The 21,706-nt window shown below is 50.9% G+C and overlaps 1 protein-coding gene across 1 annotated transcript in view; it reads right to left on the reverse strand.

Annotated features, from left to right (window-relative positions):
* The window catches only part of LOC127200816 (protein sidekick-2-like), a 133,773-nt gene that overhangs the window by 2,792 nt on the left and 109,275 nt on the right, over nt 1-21,706 (reverse strand). The window contains exon 2 of the mRNA XM_051159283.1: nt 7,057-7,216. Within this exon, the coding sequence (XP_051015240.1) occupies nt 7,057-7,216 (160 nt within the window). The remainder of the gene's footprint in view (nt 1-7,056; nt 7,217-21,706) is intronic.

A 21,706-nucleotide genomic window follows, 5' to 3' on the forward strand; every position in this document is an offset into this window, starting at 1 on the left:
GTGAGGGCGGAACAGGTGTGCAGAGCACCAGGTGTTGAAAGAGGAGGCAGGTCCATCTGAATCCCGATTTTGTCAGTTTGGTTATCAGATTCGTCCTTGGTTCTATATGGAGACATATATATTATACTATATATATTTTTTTATTTTTTTATTTTTATTTTTATTTTATTTTTATTTTTATTTTTTATATACTATATATTATTATATAGTATGTAATCCTTACAGCACAATTTATCACATGTCCGTTACAAATGGGTATGGGATTTGACTTTTAGAATCTCATGGACCCCACTAGGGTGAGCATTACTGTGCACCACTCTGAGGAGACAATGGAACCAGGGAGGCTAATGCTGCCCACGGTCATTGAGGCAGTAGTGGCATTAGCCCACTAGAGCTGGGCCGGGACCTGCTCGCCACCGTGACCAGACTAGCCATATAATAGCAATCACGAAGTCAGCCATGGGCCACAGCTGTGACAGCCATTGCATCAGCTATAATAAGGCAGGTTATACAGTGACACGGTGACCATCATAACATCCCAGCATGGAAGGCGGCACGTGGTGCCTGTGCTGATGTTGTGTCCCAAGCCCATAGCACTGCTGGTCGCACAAAAGTCTTGTCCTTGTAACTATGAACAGAGCATGCTAAGTGATAAGGGACTACAGGACTGGGCTATATATTTTCTACATGATACTTTTTATCCTATTTTCTCGTGTACTCTGTCTACTAATAAAAACCAAGGTGTGGTAAATTGGTGTGCCTCATTATGCCGGCAGTGGCCTCATCCATCTAGTGTTCATCATGTGTCTGGATTGAGTCATAAGGTCACGTCAACTGGCTGACTTTGCTATTGATACTTGTGTAAGTTCACCCTTTCACGTGCTCATAATGACAGAATTGTCAGGCATGCATTTCTCAGAACACATCCTGGACATTAAAGAATGCATCAGTACTTAGATGCAGAGGACTGCCTTGGCATAAGTCTGTCTGCCTGCCTGCCTGCCTGCCTGCCTGCCTGTCTCTCTCTCTCTCTCTCTCTCTCTCTCTCTCTCTCTCTCTCTCTCTCCATACTGGTATAATTTGGTCACAAATTCCTCCAAGAACAAAGGTTTTCTGAGGTTGGCCATGAAAGTAAACTCCTTTCTTTGAATCCAGGGTGAGAGTTTTTGGCAGAACTTCTAATCATATTTTCCTCTCAACTTGTGGAGTAAGTTTAGCCATTTCTCTGTCTGAAAATTGGACATTATCACCCTACACACTGAGTTTGTAAAAGACTAGAAGCCCCCATCACAGAACAGTCATCAGAGAGGCGTCAGTGGCCATGTGTCTATATTGCATCCTATGATCCTGAATGAGTATTCAGGTAGGAAGGTTAAAAAAAACAAATAGTGGGTGGAGACTTCCTGGTAGGCTGGCTGGATCTCCCTGACTGGCTTTGTGACCTTGTTTTTTGTTTTTGTTTGTTTGTTTTGTTGTTTCTGAGCCAACCCACAAAAAAGTGTTTGACCCTGAATGAATGATACGGCTTGAGGGGGCTGCACCTGCCAAATCCAGGCTCTCAGGATTACTACTGGTTGTCATAAACCATGACAGACAGACAGAAACATTGAGGACAAAGCACAAATATTTCAATGAATGTATGTATCGAATGGATATCTAATATCATCTGGCATGCTCTGCTCAGAGTTACAAGGACAAGACTTTTGTGCGACCAGCAGTGCTATGGGCTTGGGACACAACATCAGCACAGGCACCTTCCATGCTGGGATGTTATGATGGTCACCGTGTCACTGTATAACCAGCCTTATTATAGCTGATGCAATGGCTGTCACAGCTGTGGCCCATGGCTGACTTCGTGATTGCTATTATATGGCTAGTCTGGTCACGGTGGCGAGCAGGTCCCGGCCCAGCTCTAGTGGGCTAATGCCACTACTGCCTCAATGACCGTGGGCAGCATTAGCCTCCCTGGTTCCATTGTCTCCTCAGAGTGGTGCACAGTGATGGTCACCCTAGTGGGGTCCACGAGATTCTACAAGTCAAACCCCATACCTATTGTAACAGACATGTAGTAAATGATGGTATGAGGATTATATAAGTTTTCTGTTTCCATGTAGAACCAGGGACAGATGGATGGCACCTGAGGAAAGACACCTAGAATCCCCCAGATACTACCACATGAACACGCATACACACATGAATGCACGCATGTAAACCAAAAGAGTATCACCTGTGATGGGACAACCCAGTGGCAGGTGCCTCCAGTGTGAAGTCTTTGGAGCACGTCTAGGTCACATTGCCCAAAGGAGAATGTGTACAGGACAATCAAGGTTGAAGATTCCACACTGGGGGAAATTTGGTAAAACTCGCTGGCACTGCACATATATCTACGCCAGTTAAGTCAGGGGGAAAGACTCAAGAGAATGAGATGCCAAGTGTGGTCCTTGACTATGTCCTGCACCCAGTGAAAACTGAATGGCCACGAAGGACACTGGACTAGGGAGGGGCTGTTGGATGAAGCAGATGGAGAAATCTACATATAGACTATAAAGCCGTATCCACGTCCCTTCTCCACCATGTCACAATTCTGTAGAAGAAGAGCTTGTCCTGGAGAAATATTACCCAATAGTGAAGCTACGTGAAGCCCACAATCTTTAGTTAAACCACTGAGCAAAATCAGTGTGCATATATGCATACATATGGGGAGAGAGAAAGGGCCACCTGTGAGTGATGGGTAAATTTTAAGATGTGTGCAGGTGTTCATAGCATGACACCTACCATTTTCCTAAGACTTGACAATTTTCAAAATTGGAAGCATAAAACTCAGGGAAAAAAATCACCTGCTACAGCCCACGCCCCCGCTGGGCATGGGGTGGGGTGTAGGGGAAACAGGCAGCTTCTATCTGCCCATCGTTCTTTTCTTCAATCCTGCTAATGATCTTTGTCCTCTTTGACTACCTCATGGCTGGAGTGTGTGTGTGTGTGTGTGTGTGTGTGTGTGTGTGTGTGTGTGTGTGTGTGATGCCTCCTAAGCTATAGGGCACATGGCACAGGCCTGGCTGGTTATAGGGTGGCATATTATTGCTCATTGTAATAGGTTGGAGTTTGCCCAATCAGATCCTTTTCGGCAACTTTCTAGGGAAATTCCTTCTACTCAAAATCAGGTAGCTATAACCTGCCACCCCTGAACTTCTCAGGGTCGCTCACTACATGGGAAAGAAGCCTGAACCTAGAGGTAGGAATAGCAGAATGGCCTATAGGAAAGAGGGCCAGGAGATGTCAGGCTCTGGGGTCTAAGATCCAAGGTCCCTGGAGTTATCAAGGTTGTGGAGGCTCTTGCCTCAATCCCAGTGTCCTATATAAATGTATAGAAGCAAGGTATCATGGGATGTAATAGTCATAAAGGACAGAGTGGGGGGGGGAGAGATGGGGGGACAGGGAGACACAGAGGGAGGGGAGGGGAGGGAGGGAGAAAGAGAGAAGGGGGAGGGAGAGAGAAGGGGGAGAATGGGGGGAAGAGAGGGAGGAAGGGGAAAGGAGGAAGGGAGGGAGGGAGAGAGAGAGAGGGAGGAGATAGAGAGATACGGATACACACACACACAACACACACACACACACACACACACACATATATATATATATATAAATATATATATAAAATCAGGCTTTCTGAATGTCACTTGGATGGGCCCAGGAAGGGCTGGGAGAGTTTGGACCAATACAAGAAAAAAGAGCATGCAGGAAGTGTCTGAGGCCCATAAACTGTCCCGCTTACTGCAGGTCTACCTTAGATGGAACCAGCATGGGCCAGGAGATGCCACTGGAAGCCGACCATGACAAGTGCTAAGGTCACACCGAGGAGCACAGCCCTAACTCACAGTCACAGCTAGCTTTTGATGAACCCACCACCCCACCAGGCTTCGCACTCGAGAGCCGGCGTCCCTGCAGCGACGAAGCGAAGGGATGAGCTTCCCAAGTGGAAGCTCATTTATTTTCTACTGGATGACTTCCACCCAACGCAGCCATAAACTGGGACATTTGCATTCTCCCCACTGCTTTGTTTTCTAGAATTTGCAGAGCACAGTTAGCAGAGAGATTGCTAAGGATACACATTAAGGAACAATTGCAGCGATCCTTTCTCCTTGAGAGGCAGGGTGGCGGGTGGAAAAGACTTTCGGCTCCGGAGTCTCACAGCTAATCTTTTTAAAAAATGTTTGTGCGTGAGTGCTGCGTGTGCATATGTGCGTGGCATGGCAGGCGTGGAAGTCAGAGGACAACTTTTGGGAGCTGGGTCTCCCCTCCCGCCTTGTTTTGAAGCGGGCTCTCTCTGACTGTTTCTACCACTTCACCATGTGCTCCAGGCAAGCGGGACCCCTGCCCCCCCAATTCTCCTGTCTTAATGCCCCACTTCGCTGTAGAAGGCTGGGATTGCAGATGTGCACCACTACATCTGGCTCTTGACATGAGTTCTGGGAAACCTAACTCAGGTGGTCAGGTTTGTAAGTGCTTTTACCCACTGGGCTGTTTCGTTCCCAAGTTTTGGGGTTCAGCTTGCACAGCTGACTTTGGGTGAGGGAGCCCTCCCTCTAAGCTCCAGTTTGTACATCTGTGAAACTCATAGGCTTTGTTGGCGGGATCCAGTGACGTAACCCCAGAGTAAACATCACCATGGCGCCCCATGTGAGTCCTTTCTTCATTGACCATGATCATGATCATCATAACTGTGCCTGATGATGCTTTGGCTCTGTGTGCGCGCGCGCATGCAGGCGCATGTGCATGTGTGTGTGTGTATATGTGTGTATGTGTGTGTATGTATGTGTGTGTATGTGTGTGTGCGTGCATGTGTGTGTATGTGTGCATGTGTGTGTGTGTGTTTTGTTTTTTGAGACAGGGTTTCATCTCATCCTTTTTAGCCTGGGCTGGCCTAGAACTTGCTAGGTAGCTCAGGGTGGTCCTGGACTCAATAGTCTCCTGCCTTGCCCTTAGGCTCTCATGGGCTGGGACTGTAGACCAGTGCAATGGTGCCTGGCTACTATCTGCCGTAGCTGGATCCTGACTGTTCCATAGATGATGCCACTGCCAAGATTTGGAAGGGCAGCCCAAGCTGTTGTTGAGCAAAGCTGATCCTTGACAGTGCTGTGGTCATGAAGGAGATAGCTTAGTTGGCAAAACACTCACTGTGCCAACATGAGGACTGGTCTTTCATGCTCAGGACTCATCTTTTTCCTTCTCCAAACCTGATCTGGTGGCATGTACTTGTAATTCTAGCACTGGGGAAGGAGAGATAGGCAGATCCCTAAAACTCACTTGCTGAATTGGTAAGCTCCGGACCCTTGAGACACCCGTTAGGTCACAGGCGATCCCACTAGCGTGCCTTCAGGGCTTATGTCATCACCTGCCACACCTGCCTGCCCTCCCAGCTATCATGACCTCTCTGTTCTTCCTCCCCTCTTTTCTTTCTCTCTCTCTCTCTGCCATGGATGCCTCCCTCTCTGCCCCTTCTCTCTCTGCTTTCATGACCCACCCAACTCATTCTATCTCTTCCCAGGCCCCCTCCCCCTTTCCCACAAGAAACCTCCTTTATATCAGATCTGTTGTGTGGCGTGTAATCCCTCAGGGGGTACACCTTGGCACAGGCCCGCCATGGTGCCCCCACCACCCTATTACACAACAACACCTGTCTCAGAAAACAAAGTAGATGGCACCAAAGAAAGAACAACTGAGGTTATCTAGCCTCCAGTATACACACACACACACACACACACACACACACACACACACACACACACACACACACACTGATCCTTGATCTGAACTCAGCCCTGCTGCTGAGCGGCACCCACCTGTGCCTTGCCGGTACAGGGTACCACGCAGAGGCTCTGACCCAGGAGGTAGGGAGCAAAGCAGGAGGCTGCTTCCAAAGCAGCACTCACAATATGCCCCTGGAAAGTTCTTGGTACACCTTTCAAGCATCTCAAGAGGATGTAGGGGCTTGTCACACATTGCCAACTGTTCCCAATAATGGTGGTAGACAGAGATGGCTCCCAGGTCCCTAAATAAAAGCCACCATGTAGGCTGCTTGGAGAAGTCCCTCTGGCCTCTTTGTAGGGGTGGGGTTTGCATCTAGAATAGTTGGCAATGAAAGAAGGTCTCTTGCTTCCTGGCCCAGCGTTGTCCACCCAACCCCCACAGAGGGGATGATGGTCCTCCAGCCCTGGCCTAGTGTGGTGACCCTGCACCAGCTGAGCCGGCAGAAGGTCACAGACTAAGAAAGGATGTCACTCCAAACTCATAATGGAAGGGATGGACAGATGCTCTGGTAGTGAGTCCCCCTCTTCTCATTTGCATCCCCTTCCCTGGTGACAGATTTGTATCAGTCCCCAGGGCAGGACAATCTTGTTTCCCCAACAAAACCGATTATGCACATCGGGCTTGGGGATTAATCACAGGCAAGGGGCTGGGAGCCAATCAGAAAGGCAGAGACAGCAGGACAAGGGTGGGAGGAGGGAGTATGGCCAGCTGCTCTGCAAGTCCAGGAAGTAAGCAGAGTCTGGGGGAAGGTCCCTCAGATCTGCTGCAGGTGACAAGGCCACCTGTGCCAAGCCCCTGTTCTCACTTCCAACTTGTCCCCACTCAGCCAGAGGAAAGGGAAGAGTCACCAAGTCAGGACCAGTTCCCTTCATGTCCCATATGCACTATCCCCTGAAGAGGTGTCTCCTGTGCTACTGAGCCCCTGATTGCTGCAAGTCCTATTCCATCGAATGTAGCCTCCTCCATTACAACTTTCTAGAGATGGCGGGGTTCTTTCCAGAGGGCAGGTGAGGAAGACCCTGGTTACATCTTCAACATAATTTCTGTTCCATCTAGTCATATGGGTAGCACCCAGGCCTGCCACTCAGCCATCCCATGTAGGCATCAACAGGGTAGCGTACTACTTCCAGAGCAGGGCAGTCCCAGCTTTGCAGGAGTATTATTACATGAGAGACTGTGGCTCATATTTGTACTCAAGTCCCCTGCCTTCCTTGTCTGGCTCCAGGCAGATGACAGGGGATGACTTGCCTGTACTCCAGTGAGAACCTGGTCAGCTCCCGGTTGTTGTGCAGCCACTTGAACTCCAGAGGCCAGCTGCCCTCAGCCATGCACGTGAGCACCAGGCGGTTCCCCTCCAGATGTACCTGCGTGCGCACCGGCTCCGTCTTGAAGTACGGTGGTACATCATCTGTGGGAAGGATACAGGTTACAGAGCCATCAGTTAGCACTTGCTCAGCCTCACGTGTTGGTCCCCACTGAGCACCCGGGGCAGACAGAGCAGGGGCAGTTGGGTAGCCTGCCCAAGGCCATGGAGCTGAACTTAGGTCAGTCTGACTCCAGGCCTCGTGTTCAGCATGGATTTTCCTCACCAAACAGGCAAAGCCTTGCCTGCTTCCTCGGCTCTTCTCTAGCCAGCTCCTGGCTCTGTTCCAGCCTCCCCAACTTTCATCACTTCGGAGTGTTTTTTTCCCTCCCATCTTGCTGGGGGGGGGGTGCAATCCTGTCTGCTTCTCATTTTTTGCTTCTGGGTTTTAAACCTCCACGAAAGAAGAAAGGGGTGTCCACTGGGGCTCAGCCATGAGGAGAACATAAAGTCTGCAGTGCTGGGGAGATGGCTCAGTTGTGTGGGTGTGAAGACCCAAGCTCCAATCTCAATCACGTGTGCACACACACACAAAACAAACCCCTCCAGGCTTTGTCATACATACCTATAACTAACTCCAGCACTGTGGAGGACAGAGACAAGAGGACCCCCGGGGCTTGCTGGATGCCAGCATAGCTTCAGCTTATTGAGAGGCCCTGTCTGAAGAGGATAAGACAGGGAGTGACAGCAGGACACCCCATGTCCTCCTCTACCCTCCGTGTTCGTGCGTGAGTGAGTACACCTGCTCATATACCCGTGCATACACAACCCACACACATACATACAAACAGAAAAAAAAAAAAAAAACCTCACAGAACTGAGGTGAGATAAGCTTCAAGTGATAGAGGGAGGGCCCTCCCTCCCTCCCTGAAGCTGGAAATAACTCAGAGTCAGAGTCTGTGCAGTGAGCCTTCCACCACCAGCCTGCTGGCCCTCAGCCATCCAGCCAGCCATCCTGCCTGCCTCAACATCCCCATTCTGCCTACCAAGGCAATGGACTTCTGAAGGAGAGATAAACCTGTTTTTTTTTGGTTTTTTATTTTTATTTTTTTAATTTTTTTATGATGCCAAGTGTGGGATCGGAACGGTCCTGAGAGAGCAGGTGAGGTTAATCCATTAGAAGACCAACCACACCTCCTGAGGGAGCTTGATTGTTGCCAGCTGAAAAGATCCCGTGAATAGACTCTGGGAGGAGATATATAAATGAGCCCAGAACTGGAGGTGGGGCCTTTTGGAGACTTCGGATAGTTTTGGCTGTTCATCACTGCACTTCGAGACACTCCTAGAGAGAACTGCTCGAGGGAAGGCTTTGGGGGCTCTGGCTCCTGCTGAGGTTTCGGGTTCTGGTTACTCCAGGTTCCAGCAGAAGAAATCCTGCTGATTATGCCAGGAGAATTGTTCCTCGGAACTGATATCCTTACGGTTTTGTTATTGTGTTCCTTAATCCTCATTTCCTATGGTTTTGGTTAGTCAGGTTATAAGTGACGTACGTTCGGTTAACAAGTTGTAATAAAATATATTGGTTAAGAAAATTGAGCCTACAGACTTCCTTGCAGAATCACTGCACCTGCCTGTGCAGCCACACAGAGCATGAGAGCTCGAAGCTCCTTCAAAAGGAGCGATGTTGCTTCATTCCTCAGATTTGAGAGAAATCAAGCCTTCTGCCCTCTGGCCAGTGAGGAAGAGCATAGAACTGAGGACTGGGGTTGAACCAGGGTGATGGGGGAAGGCTGGTGAGGTGGAGGAGGGTGAGAAGCCCTCCTAGCCTGCCTTTGCATCAGCATCCTTTGGGGTGGGGTAAGGCTGTGGGCAGATGTCAACATCTAGTAAGACCATCCATTGAAGTTCTAGTCCTCACAGGTTCTGTTTTTTCTAGAAGGTTCCACATATGTTCATTTGATCCTCATATTGATCTCATGACTCCAGGTGGATATGATGTAGGTTTTAGAAAGGGCATGGTCAACTCTGATCTTGGAACATGTTGGAAATGACACAGCAGAGGAAATAGCCACCACAGAGCTGGCCACTCCCTTCCTCAGGGAAGCTGGGCTACCTCGCCAATGGTAGCTAGGCCAGGGCTTAGAGGAGTGGATAAGTACAAGGTCACTCAGAGATTTTTGCCCTGGCCCTGGTGTCAACAGCCTGAGGGAGCATGCTACTGAGAGCAGTGAGTGACCCTCTACAGTTAACCTAGAGAGACCCAAAAGGCCTACTCAGGACCTTCCTCACACCACTTAGGGGCAGATATGGGGGTAGATCCCATGTGGGTCCCAAGGGCTTAGAGGCACACAGCAAGTTGCCAGCAGGGCAGCCTGGGTGTCCGGACCTCCAGGCCAGTGGCTGGGCTCTAGAAGCATCTGCCAACTGCTGTCTCGTATTCATCCCATGGCTGGCCAGCTGTGTGTCAAGGGCGAACACTGACTCTTCAGAGTCTCAGTGTCTCCATTTGTGCATACAGAAGAGAAACAGCAGGCACAGGCTGGATGAAATAATGATTGTCACAAGGTTTGCTGGCCCAAGCCTTCCTCTGGGGACAGATGCTCTGCACAGGGTCATCTGTTTCTATGTGTGTTGGGGGTGGTCTGTGGCAGGGATGGGCACTGACATCCTCAGTGCTGGTTTGGGTCACCATTCATGCTCCCCTGAGAGCTTAAAATTGGAAGGGACCAAAGGAGAGGAAGAGGAGGGAGGGCACGAAGTGTCAGGGGGCTGGAAAGGGGTGTTCTAGGACCCTCTGCACACCAGGTCGGGGCCCCAGGGTGCCTGGTCCTGGTTCTTCTCTCACCCTCAGGTCTAACCAGCATGGGACATTCACTGCCTGGTTCATCTTTTGTTTCCAAGTCTCACTTGGGCTCAAGAACTGATTTATATACCAGGAAAAGTTACAATAGGCTCTTGGGGACCAGTATGGAGCACCCCTAAACCTTATGACCTCATACTCTACTCATCTACCCAATTGTATGAGTGCATAAATTGCAGTTTGGGGGAGGGGCTCCTCCTTGAATTTCTGCCCCAGAGAACAAGCCTGAGGGTGGATTGGAGAGCAGGAACTGCCCAAGGCCTCTTTGTGCTCATCCCCTTCGCCTCCTTTACAGCCGTCCTGCGTGCGAATGGTCTGCCCAAAGAGTAATCAAGGAAGCTGGGAACACAGGTCAATTGGTAGCATGCTCGCCTGGCATGCAGGAGGCTCTGGGTTTGATCTCTATGAGTGTACAAATCAGGCATGGTGACACACGCCTTCCCTCCCAGCACTCAAGAGGTGGAGGCAGGAGGATCAGCAGTTCAAGGGCAGCCTTGATTACATAATAGGTAATGAGTGAGGCCGGCCTGGGCTACATGACCCTCTATCAGCGGCAGACTGAGCAGTTGAAAGGGCACCTCTTTTGGATCACCAAAGCCTAGTCCTTCCTGAGGTGCTGTACCTCTGGCTGGGTAAAGAGAAGCCAGTGGGTACCTGCTTGCCAGGGAGGGTGACTTGCCACCTCAGGAGGCAGCCAGTGCTGCTCTCAGCTTAACAAATGGGCACATTCTCACTTCAAAGGCGCATTTATAGTCTCCAGCAGCTTTCAAGAGCCCTTTGAATCGCGCTTTTTAAAAACCCTCTGTTTGAGGCTGTCACCGCTCGTTTGTTTTAAAACAATAACATTCCTAGCCCCGTGTGATTAAATCCCTTCCTTGGATGTGGGCTGACTCAGAGCCAGCACTGAGAGGAAAAGGAGGAGGAGGAGGAGGAGGAGGAGGAGGAGGAGGAGGAGGAGGAGGAGGAGGAGGAGGAGGAGGGCAGTGGGTGTGTTTGCACACACATGCGATGCTCTGCACTAGATGTTTAGTCTCTGTGGGCCTGCTCGCGGACCACTTCCTCTAGTACTGAATTTGCTAGCTCACTGCCCAGGCCCCAGGAGTGAAAAACCTGGACAAATGCCTTGTGATCTGATGGTTTGATTCCAGTGGCTGCTGGAGATAATGGCCGCAGGGGTCGGGGGTGGGGGCGGGAAAGGGAAGCGATGCGGGGGAGAGACCCTGCTTGAGCACCTGCTGGTTACCGGGTCCAGCCTTGGTCCTCTCCAGCCCTCCTCTCATGTTATCCTCCTGAGGTTACACAGAGGAACTGAGGCTTCTCTCCCCAGGCCACTGTTCTGAGGTCACCCTTGCTCTAGAGCTCCTCCTGGGAAGAAGGCTCCATTCAAAGGAAACTATGGGAAGTGTCCTAGTGCATCTGGAAGCAGAAACCAGCTGGGAGTTGGGGTGTGGTCCCAGAAGGCTGGCTGGCTGTGAGAGTGTGAGCTGTGTGCATATGCATGTGTGTGTACATATATCAGTGTATATATGTTCACATGTGTCCCTGACATGTCTGTGAGTGTCTGAGCACACCTGTCCCCTCCCTGCATATCTGCACATGAACATCTGTCTCACGTTTGTACTGTGAGTTCCCAGGATCGTAGAGACCATAGACTTTGGAAGCCGTTTACTCTCCGCACCTCTCTTTCCTTAGCTGTGAGATGGGGACGTGTTTACCATAAAGAGTAAATCAATGAGCACAGAACACTAATTAAATAAAGTAATAAACACAGACCAGAAGCCAGCACACGCTTAGGAGGGATGGCTATTGCTCCTACCACTCACGTATATGGGTGGGCACACCGTGCTGGAGAGAAACTGGCACACTCCGTTAGCAGAGGCTGGTGGGCCCCCTCTGCTTTTGTTTTCAGGTGAGGCAGTACAGTACTCAACCTGAGGACTTGTATGTACCCCACAGCCCTCTGAGCTACCTGCAGTGAGTAGGGTAACTATGCACAGAGAATTCTGGGTAAATAAAGCCAACACTGTGAGCATGTCCTTCTCCTAAACCCTTCCTCGTTTTGAAGCCCCTTCAATTTTTATTAAAATATTTAAATCAGTGGTTATGGTGATGATCACGTGAGTGGGGGGGGGCAGGGGTTCATGTGCCACAGTGCACATGCCATGGAGGTGAAAGGAAAACTTGTAGCAGTCGGTTTTCCACCGTGGGCTCAGGAGTCAAACTTGCCCGTCGGGCTTGTAAGACAAGAGCTCTTACCCACTGATCCACTTTGCCTCTGCCGCTGCCCGCCCCCCAAAAATAGACTGAAAACTGGGCCTGGAGATATGGCTCAGCAGTTAAGAGCTGCCTTTGCAGGGGACCCGAGTTTAGGTCTTGTCATTCATGAGCAGCTCATAACTGCCTATAACTCCAGATCCAGAGGGGGCTGATGCTTCTGGACCCTGGGGTACCTGCACTCACACGCACATACATACAGACACACACTTAAAATTAAAAAAAAAATTTTAAAGCTAAAAGCAAAGCAAAACAAAAACCTTTTTGAAGAAGTCTGGACAAATGGGAGGGGGCTGGGGGGGCCGCCTAGCCTAGCCTAATTGTTGAAGTGTAAGGTGGAGCTATGATCACTTAAACAGTGCGGTATTTATGAATACTCTGATGAAGGAATGGTCTTGGATTCTAGAACTAACTGTAAATACATAGCAGGGGCTCTTATTGTGTGATGAAAGCGGCATTCCAAGTCAAGGCAGAGTCGGGGGGGAGGTGGTGGTGGACAGGATCAATTATTCAGCACGAGGCTTTGGAACAGCCAGGGAGCCATGTGGGAATAAAATATAAAATTGAATATCCTCCTCACACGTTACCTCAAAATAAATGCTGCAGAGATTGATGTTTTAAACATGAAAACGAAATTCTAAAAGAACTGGGGGCTGGAGGGGGGAATGAAATCACAAAAATTTAAAAATACACAATTCTGGCGGAGTTAAGCTCCTGCCAAGTACTTTCTAACTACCACAAGCACTCCAGACGGTCAGGAGACAGACGATGCCTTCAACGCCGCGAAAATTCTTCAGAGGGAAGAGAAAACCCACATAGCAAAAGCAGCAACAACACATGACAGACCGGGGGAAGATATTCGAGACACTTATCACAAAGATCTAAGTGTCCTAACCAAAAAATTGTTCTCATCCGGAAACAGTATCACCACACCTTTAATCCCAGCACTCGGGAAGTGGAGACAGGCAGAGCTCTATGAGTTCGAGGCTAGCCTGGTCTACCGAGTGAGTTCAATCCAGCCAAGGCTACGCAGTGAGTTCTTGCCTCAAAAACTGTTTTCGTAAATCCATAAGGTTAAACAAGCAGCATCGAAGGGTAAGGGCTGCGAATGGTCCAGGAACAATGACAGCGTGTGAGGATGCTTGACCTCATGAAGTAGGTAAACCAAGTCACAGCAGGATACTCTCCTCCCCACCGGCCAAGGTGTGACAGTGTGAGTCCCAGTGGGCTGGCACACAGGGAACAGGGGCCCACAGGTGTACATCCCTCATGGGCCTGGGACCTGGTTTGTGTCACCTCTGGAGTCAGGGCCCTCCCTTTCCTCCAGCTCTGCAAAGGCAGCGCCACTTACAGGCATGTGAGAGGGCAGCATCTCAGAGCTGCCATACTGGGAGTTTTGAAAACACCTGCAACCTGCTGGGCACCAGGTAAAAGGCTGAACACATTTCCAGCATGGGACTTCTCCATAACAGGTGACCCCAGAGCACCTGTTGAGAGCCGCTATTGAGTAACAAGTGTCACTTACAGAATCTACTATACCTCGTACAGAAGTTGTCAAAAATCTTATTTATTTATACACAGGGTTTTGTGTAGGTCCAACTGGCCTCAAACTTGCTCTGTTGCCTAGGACGACCTTGAAGTTCTGATCTTTTTGCTTCTTTCTCTACGGTGCTAGGGTTGTAGGCAGATACCGCCATGGCTGGTTTATGTGGGTACGGAGAACTGTGGGCTTTGTGCATGGTAGGAAAGCAATCAACCAATTGAGCTCCAGGGTTCAGCCCTTTAGGTATTAAAGATGTATTTGCTGTGTAGCTATGGGCTTTTTCTAGGGAGTGAAAACTGATGAGTGGTGGGTGTCTTGTGAGTATGTGACTATGCGTGTCCTGTGTGTTTGCAAATGTGTGTGTGTGTGTGTGTGTGTGTGTGTGTGTACGCGTGCGCGCTCGTGTGCGCGCACACGTGCTATCTCTTTACTCTCCCTACTTCTGTCACTTCTATGCTGTGGATCCCTGCATACGTTGCTTGCCCATGACCAGATATAGGCATCTATGAACACCCATGAGTGTAGACAGCAGTTCTGGGTCAGCCACGCCGGGGACTCAGGAAGAACAGGCCCTCTGTGTGTGATTCAGGGGTGTCATACAGCTAGGGGCATCCCTGCTCAGGACAGCCTGAGCCCCATGAATGGTCTGCTGCCTGCAGAGGCTGGCAAGAGGTCTTAGCACTGACTTCCTTCCAATTTCCAGTAACAGGTCAGGAGGCCCTGACTGCCTTTTTTTTTTTTTTTTTTTTTTTTTGACATTGCCCCTAAATACCCCCATTGTCACCCTTAGATGCTAGGCTACAAGCTAAATAGCTCCACACAGAAGCTGATCTAAACGTAAACCGCCCCCTTCCTCTAGCCCCTCTGTGACATAATATCATCTTTCTCCTGATTGGCCAGACTCCCTCTGCCTCATCTTTTTTGGGGGGGGGGGCGGCTTTTACTTCCCAGCCTGGCCTGGGAATCACACCTCCCATGGAGCCATTCCTGCTGGGGTGAAGGCCTCTGCCAGGCTCCTAATTGGCCAAAGGACATTCCCCCTCTGCCCTTCAGAGCAAGTTTCAAAAGCCACTGAAAAGGGACAAATTCCCTTCCAGACTTGAAATGTCTTCAACCCATTCTCCATTCCAGGTTCCTAATGAGAGCCCAGGCAAGCTAGCAAGGGAGCAAGGGACCCCGGAGGGCCTGGAGTGCCTGGAAAATGATAGGAAACTGTGCTTCTGAGACTCACAAATTTCTCTCTTGCATCTCCTGGTCAGTCAGGTTAGTCATTCTCTCCTGGATGACTCCACAACCCTCCCCATCCCCTTGCTGAGGAGGGCTGCCTGCTTTGGAAGACTGCATGCGTGGAACCAGGCTGGCTAGCACCTGAGGGAGACTTGTGGGTCAGAAACAGAGCAAAGGCCCAGGGTCCCTCAAGCCTCCCCCCCACCCCCGCCCCTAGAGTCTATGGTTTTAAGCTACCTCAGGTGGGTAGAGGCAGGCTAGGTTTGCATAGTCTTTGTGTGTGTGTGGGGTCTTTCCACAACACCTGTGACTTGACAGGCTTAGAAGCCCAGATATTTATACGCCGGCTGGGGATGGGCTAGTACCAAGGCTGGGCTCGGTTGGGGCGGGGAGCTCGGGGAACAGAAATCATAGCTCAAGAGGAGGTTGCCAGGGATCTGCTGGTCCCTGCTCTCCAGCAGGATGTTTCTTTTTTGGGGGGGTCGTACATAGTGTAGAGGAGGCACAACAGTGTTCTCTGCATAGGACTCAGACTCCCAGCTGTTTTTTCTCTTCTACTCCCATGTCTGGTGCACCTGCCTGTCCACCTGAGGCAGGGCCTAGAACACCCTGGGCCCCCCACTGTCCCGATGCTGGCCCATAAATGAGATGCTGACCAACGCCCCTCCCTTGCCTCCTGGCAGATGCCTGGTCCCACTTCACCCCTTGCTGCCTGCCTGCCAAGTGCTTCATTAGCTAGGAAAACAGGCTCTTGCCCTCCTTAATCTAATCCTTGCCAGTGACCTTCAGGAACCTGCACCGTCTGACGCTGGGAGCCTGGGAGGGTGCGACAATCAATTCTGCCGCGGCCTCCACAGCTGCAGCTGGATGAATTTCTCGCTCAGAAAAGCATGTTCAAAAGCATCTAATGGAACGGATCACCAATTTGTTTGAATACACATCTAATCTGATTAAGGGGGGAGCCCCCGGCCACTGGGGCAGCCAGCACAACCTAGCCTCGACACAACCCTGGGAAACTGTAAGTGGGGTGGCAGGGCTCCAGTTAGAGATAGAGGAGTGTGTGCATGTGTGTGTGTGACCCTGTCACCCATCAGGCTCCCTCAGGCTGGGCCCATTGTACAGCCAGCCAAAAGATGACACAGAGGGCTAGGCTGGTGGCTCTCGGTTGTCAACAGCTCCAGCGCTGGGTACAGGGCCCGGGGTCCATATGATGTTCTGGAGGCACCTTGTGAATGAGTGACCAGGTCTGGGAGGTGATAACGTTATCTCCAGGACAAGATTAATTGATGGCTGTCCCGGGTTGAAGAGTGGCACTCCTCTCTCCCCTGAGAAGCGCCTTCCAAGAGCATCAGAATGTGATCTTACTTGGAAACAAGAATCATTGCTGATGGGATTAATGAAGATAAAACCACCCTGGAGCAAACCGAGCTCCGTGCAATGGGTGCTGTTGAAAGGCACTGTGGCTCAGGCCTGGTGGCACAGGCCTATGTATTAATTAGTTTTTCGGTTGCTGCGATAAAATGCCATGACCAAACACAACTTAAGGGCTCATTTTAGCTTCTGGTTCCAGAGGGGAAAAGTCTATCTTGGGAGGAAAAGCAAGGCAGCAAGAACAGGAAGTAGAGTGATCACATCTTTATCCCCACACCGGAAGCAGAGAGGGAGAGGGAGAGGGAGAGGGAGGGAGGGAGAGGGAGAGGGAGAGAGAGAGAGAGAGAACAGGAAGTGGGGGAAAGCTATAAACCCTCCAAGCCCACCCCCAGTAATGAACTTCCTCCTGCAAGTCTTCACCTCTTAAAGGTTCCCCAACCTTCCCAAACCCACCATCTGGGGACCAAGTGCTGAAATACATGAGCCTGTGAGGCTACTTTTCTTTCAAACCCTTTCTCTTTCAAGCCTATGATGCCAGCCACTCAGGAGGCTGAGACAAGGGGATAAAAGGTTCAAAGCCTGCCTGGGCAACTTGGAGGAACCCTGTCTCAATGGATGAATAAGTGATTAATGGGCTAGGGACACAGCTCAGTGGTTGAGCGCTGCCTAGAATGTGCAAGGCCTTACGCTCAATCCCCAGTGCACACTAGACGGTGTCACGGTATTGTGGTATGGACAGGAAATGTCCCGCCAAGAGGCAGGCGAATCCAGAGGTGAGGGGGTTGAGGGCGTGACTGGATCATGAGGGCTCTTCTTCATGAGTTGCTTAGAGCACTGATAGACTCTAACGTAAACAGGTACCAGGACGCAGTGGAAACGGCATCATTGTTGGAGGAAGTGGGTCACTGATGGAGGAGGGGGCGAGCTTTTGAAAGACACACCTTGTCTCTGGCCTCTTCTTTCTCATCCCTGTCTTGCTTCCTGCTCACCATGAAGGGAGCAACTCAGAGGTCCCATGGGCCGACAGCCGTGATGTTTAGCCTTACTCCCCTTATAGCAGAGCCAAGCAACCAATGGATGAAACTACGGACGTGATGTGCCAAGGTGAATCTTTCCTCCCAAATCTGCAGGATGTGTCACACTGACAGTCTGACCACCACAAGAGCAGAAGAAACCCAAGGGTTGAGCATCTTGGGAAGGAGAAGGCCACGCGGAGACAAGCAGAGACTAGACTGCTAAATCCACAAGGCAAGGAGAGCACCAGGCTTTGCCAGGGAAGCCAGCAAGGGCGGAAAGTAGGCAAGACTCTTCCCCTGCTAGCTGTCGAAGGGGCCAACAGCTTGTGCTCTAGAACCATGGCAATATGTTTCAAGGCATTCAATGTGTAGGACTTTGTCATGGCCAATCTAGGAACTTGTGTCCATTATTTCACCGATAGTAGCATGACAGGGGCCAAGAGTCCTGGGAGAGCTGCTCCAGACAGCATGCGGCCCTGCCCCAGGGCATTGGACAATTCTGGTCTATGCCACAAGGATCCCTTTCATTCTTTCTTTGCTGGGAAAACTCCTTACGAGATCCACCCCATAATACTCAATGCAGTGCTCTCTCTAACCCTCCTGAGATCTCATCTGTAAGCCTCGGACTCTGGAGGATACCTCCCCTGCCAGAGCTCTGTAGGGTGACTCTCGGGCCAGCGTGTCATCCACTAGAAGGCAGGCTGGCGAATCTCTGACCTTCCCACATCCAGAGCCAGGCACTAGCCTGAATGAAGGAAGTCTCAGGTGACTTGTTGAGGCCATGGGTACTGTAGTGTTCCTCTTGGCGACCGGCCAGCTCAGAAGATTCTTACGCATTCCTCAGTAGCTCGGCCATGGCAGGATCTGAGTGGCAACGGGCATCCTGACCTTCCTGGGCACTGAATTAGGACTGCCTGGGTTCAGTTCCAGTGGGCACTGACACTGCCTAGCCATGTGACCCTGGGCATGTCTCCTCACCTGGAAACTGGGGTGATAACTGTAGCTGGTGAGAAGGGCTGGAGCTCTGACTAGGGCTTGGCTCAGACAAGGCACCCGTGAAAAGGAGGCCGCTGTTACTCTTCAACATCGCTTGGCATCGCAGCCAGAACCTTCTACCCTGAACCTCACAGGTAAATAACGTCAGAGCAGGCCCAGCCTGGCGTGGAAAAAAAATGATTTTCATTCCCCACGGGTTTACTTTGTAATTAACAGGAGCGGGGAGCCCTTCTCCTGCTTCAGCCAGAGGGTTCAGAGATTAAACTTATATCATTGATTAGGATGTTTTCTGCCTAACGGTTCTATTATCATGTCAGTGTATTCAGATTCATTTGAGCCATAAAACACTGGTAATAAAAATGTTCACTAACTCCAGGAATTCCTCTTGAGAAACTCGATCATGTTGCCTGGACCACACACCTGTCCTCCTCGGTGACCTCAGTGCAGGGCAGCATTCTTGAAGCAATTCTCCAGTTATGGTAGAGACTCAAGAGCCTCAGAAATCAACAAAGGGTTAGCAGTGGGGCTTAGCTGCCTCCATACCCAGGGTCTCTGTGACTTGACCCCACCCCGGCCCTGTCACTCTCCCAGGTGATGTTGCCTTAAAAGGTTCCTTGCAGGTGAGTTTTGTCACCACATGGGTAGCAGTCCTCAGATGACCTACTAAGTCAGGAGACTGGGATGACAGAGGGACTCTGGCCTCCCATAGGCCAGAAAGATGCTCTGGAGAGCCTAAAGCCCACAGTCCTCAGGAGGCCACCCCATTGCCTAGTGAGAGCATCTAGACACAGGACACACAGAGGGCTGCATCTGGAGAGGAATGGGCTGAGCCTGGCTGGCAGCTTCCCAGAAAGAACTCTGCATTTCTTCAGCTTGTCCACCCCCCCCAAAAAACAAAAACAAAACAAAACAAACAAACAAACAACAACAACAACAGGATCTTCATCTAACAAGACACAGATGACAGGTGGGCAGGGCACTAGGGGACATGACAGACGTAACCCTAGCATGAAATGATATCCAAAGAAGACAGCTGAGCAGAGCAGTAGGCATCTTAGGGGCCTGCCCTACCACACATCAGTAGGGGCTATCCACCCAATTTCCATGGCTTCTCTCCCCTCTGCGTCCCTGGGGTCAGCATCAGGCTGCTAAACCCACAAAGGAAAGGAAACTCCGTGTGCGCTGAAGGCCGAATCCGCATGCGTGGGCTCCTCCTATCTCCTTTAATCCTTCAAGCTGCCTCAGTGGGGCCCTGCAATCACAACCCCTTTATTTCTCTCCTCTGTAGCTTGCACAGAGAGGGACAGGTCACGTGAGCATCAGTGACAGAATGGGGCTTGAACTTGCCAAGGCCTCTGCTCTCTCTTTGAGTCAGGGCTGGATTTGATCTTGGAAGAAGAGTCTACCAGGGGCCAGGATGGAGGAAAAAGCAACCCAAGAGCGAAGCTACCCTCCCCATGAGGAGGCTGAGCGATGGAACCCACCTACAAGGAAGAGCATACATTCATCAGGCTGGTGACCCCGCTGTACCGGCGCTTTGTGGCGTGTAACAAAGACTGCAGAGCAGAAAATTGGAGTTCAATTTGCCGTCCATCCCATGCGCAGCGCTCAGCCCATTCCAGTCCTGAGCAGGCACCTCTGCGCTTTATCATAAATAATAACACACGCAGCTCTATGGCCCTTTCCACAGTTAGAGTCCCCGAGCAATTTACAAGCTGGATTATCCACAGAGGCCTGCACAGCCACATTCAGCCCCTCCCGGGCACAGTAGAGCACTTGTCCGATGGTCCATCTTCCTGGCCTCATTCCTGGCACTTGGGTGGGAAAACCCTCCACCCCTGCCTGGCAGCCTCCGTCTCTTGCTGGACCAGGTGTAGGGGACACAGCAGCTCCTTTAGGGGCTGGAGAGATTGCTGGGTGGATAAGAATTGCGACAGATGCTGGGACTCGCTGCAGGTGAGAGTGGTATGGAAGAATGGGAGGATGGAATAACTCAGAGGACTCAGGAGCCCCACAAAGACCATCAAGGCCTGCAGATCTGGATCCAGGGCGCCGGCACAAACTGTTGCACCAACCAAGGACAATGCATGCAGTAAACCTATACCTCTGACATGAACTCCAGTGCCCCCCACCCCCACCCCGATTTGATCACTTCCCCTTGGTGAGGAGGCCTGGAGGCACACAGAAGAAGGAGAATCAGGCTATCCAGATGAGACCTGATAGGCTATGGTCATATGGTGGGGAAGGAGGTCCCCTTCTATCAGAGGTCTAAGGGAGGGTAATAGGGCAGGAGGAGGGAGGGTGGGAATGGGAAGATAGAAGTGAGGGATAACAATTGGGATGTAATCTGAATAAATTATAATAAATTAAAAAAGAATACATAACTGCTCTTGCAGAGGACTTGACTTTGGTTCCCAGTACTTAGAGCAAGTAGCTCACAAGTACCAGTAACTCCAGCTCTGGGGGATCCTACACCTCTGGCCACCTGATGGCATCTGCATTCATGTGCAGATACCCCCTGCCCTCATACACATAATCCAAAATAGTAAAAAAAAAATCTTAAAAAAGCGGCCTTCTGTCCCCACTATGGGCTCCATCTCCCTCCACTGAACCTCAGGAGGATGGTGACACTTCATCAGCAGAGACTGCAGGGCTGGGGTGGGCAGGGGGTGGGGCATGACAACTTGCCTGAGATCACCACATGGGCTTCTGTGCAGAGGCCCAAACCTGGGGACAGTGTCCATTAATTTGTGGCACACAGAGCCTCATGGGGGGGCGGGGGAGGTGGTGGATGGGACAGATTCACTCACTGCCTCTGGAAAGCCTAGAGTCCCTGAGAGGCAGGGCTCAGGTAGCACTTGCATGGGCACCTGTTCAAGGGAGTAGAACTGGGGCCATATTGCACGATACCATTTCAAAGAGACACCCAAGGCAGGCAGCTCCCTGAAGGTGGCTATGCAGTAGTTGGGAGAAGATGAGGTAGACATGGTGGCTTGGTAGGCACAGGGTTTGCATGTGGGGTGGTGGGAATGCTTTGGGGGGCGAAGTAGAACTGATGGCTGCACCGACTTGCCTGCCTTGGTGCTGTGTAGATCTCTGCGGAATTAGAAAGTAAGACCTGGTGTGGCCTTTCCCTGGCCCCAGGCAGCCCTTAGGAGGGGACACTTAGTAGTTCTGACTGCTCCTTCCTCTCCTAGGCAGCCATCTGGCTCACCTATGGCCTGTCAGACACCAGGAGCACCTTCCCCAAACTGGGTGCTGGTCTGCTCTGTGGGTGCCGGAGGGGCCTGAGTTCTCATCGGTTCCTA

This window comes from Acomys russatus, chromosome 16 (assembly GCF_903995435.1).
Source record: "Acomys russatus chromosome 16, mAcoRus1.1, whole genome shotgun sequence".
NCBI classification, from domain to species: domain Eukaryota; kingdom Metazoa; phylum Chordata; class Mammalia; order Rodentia; family Muridae; genus Acomys; species Acomys russatus.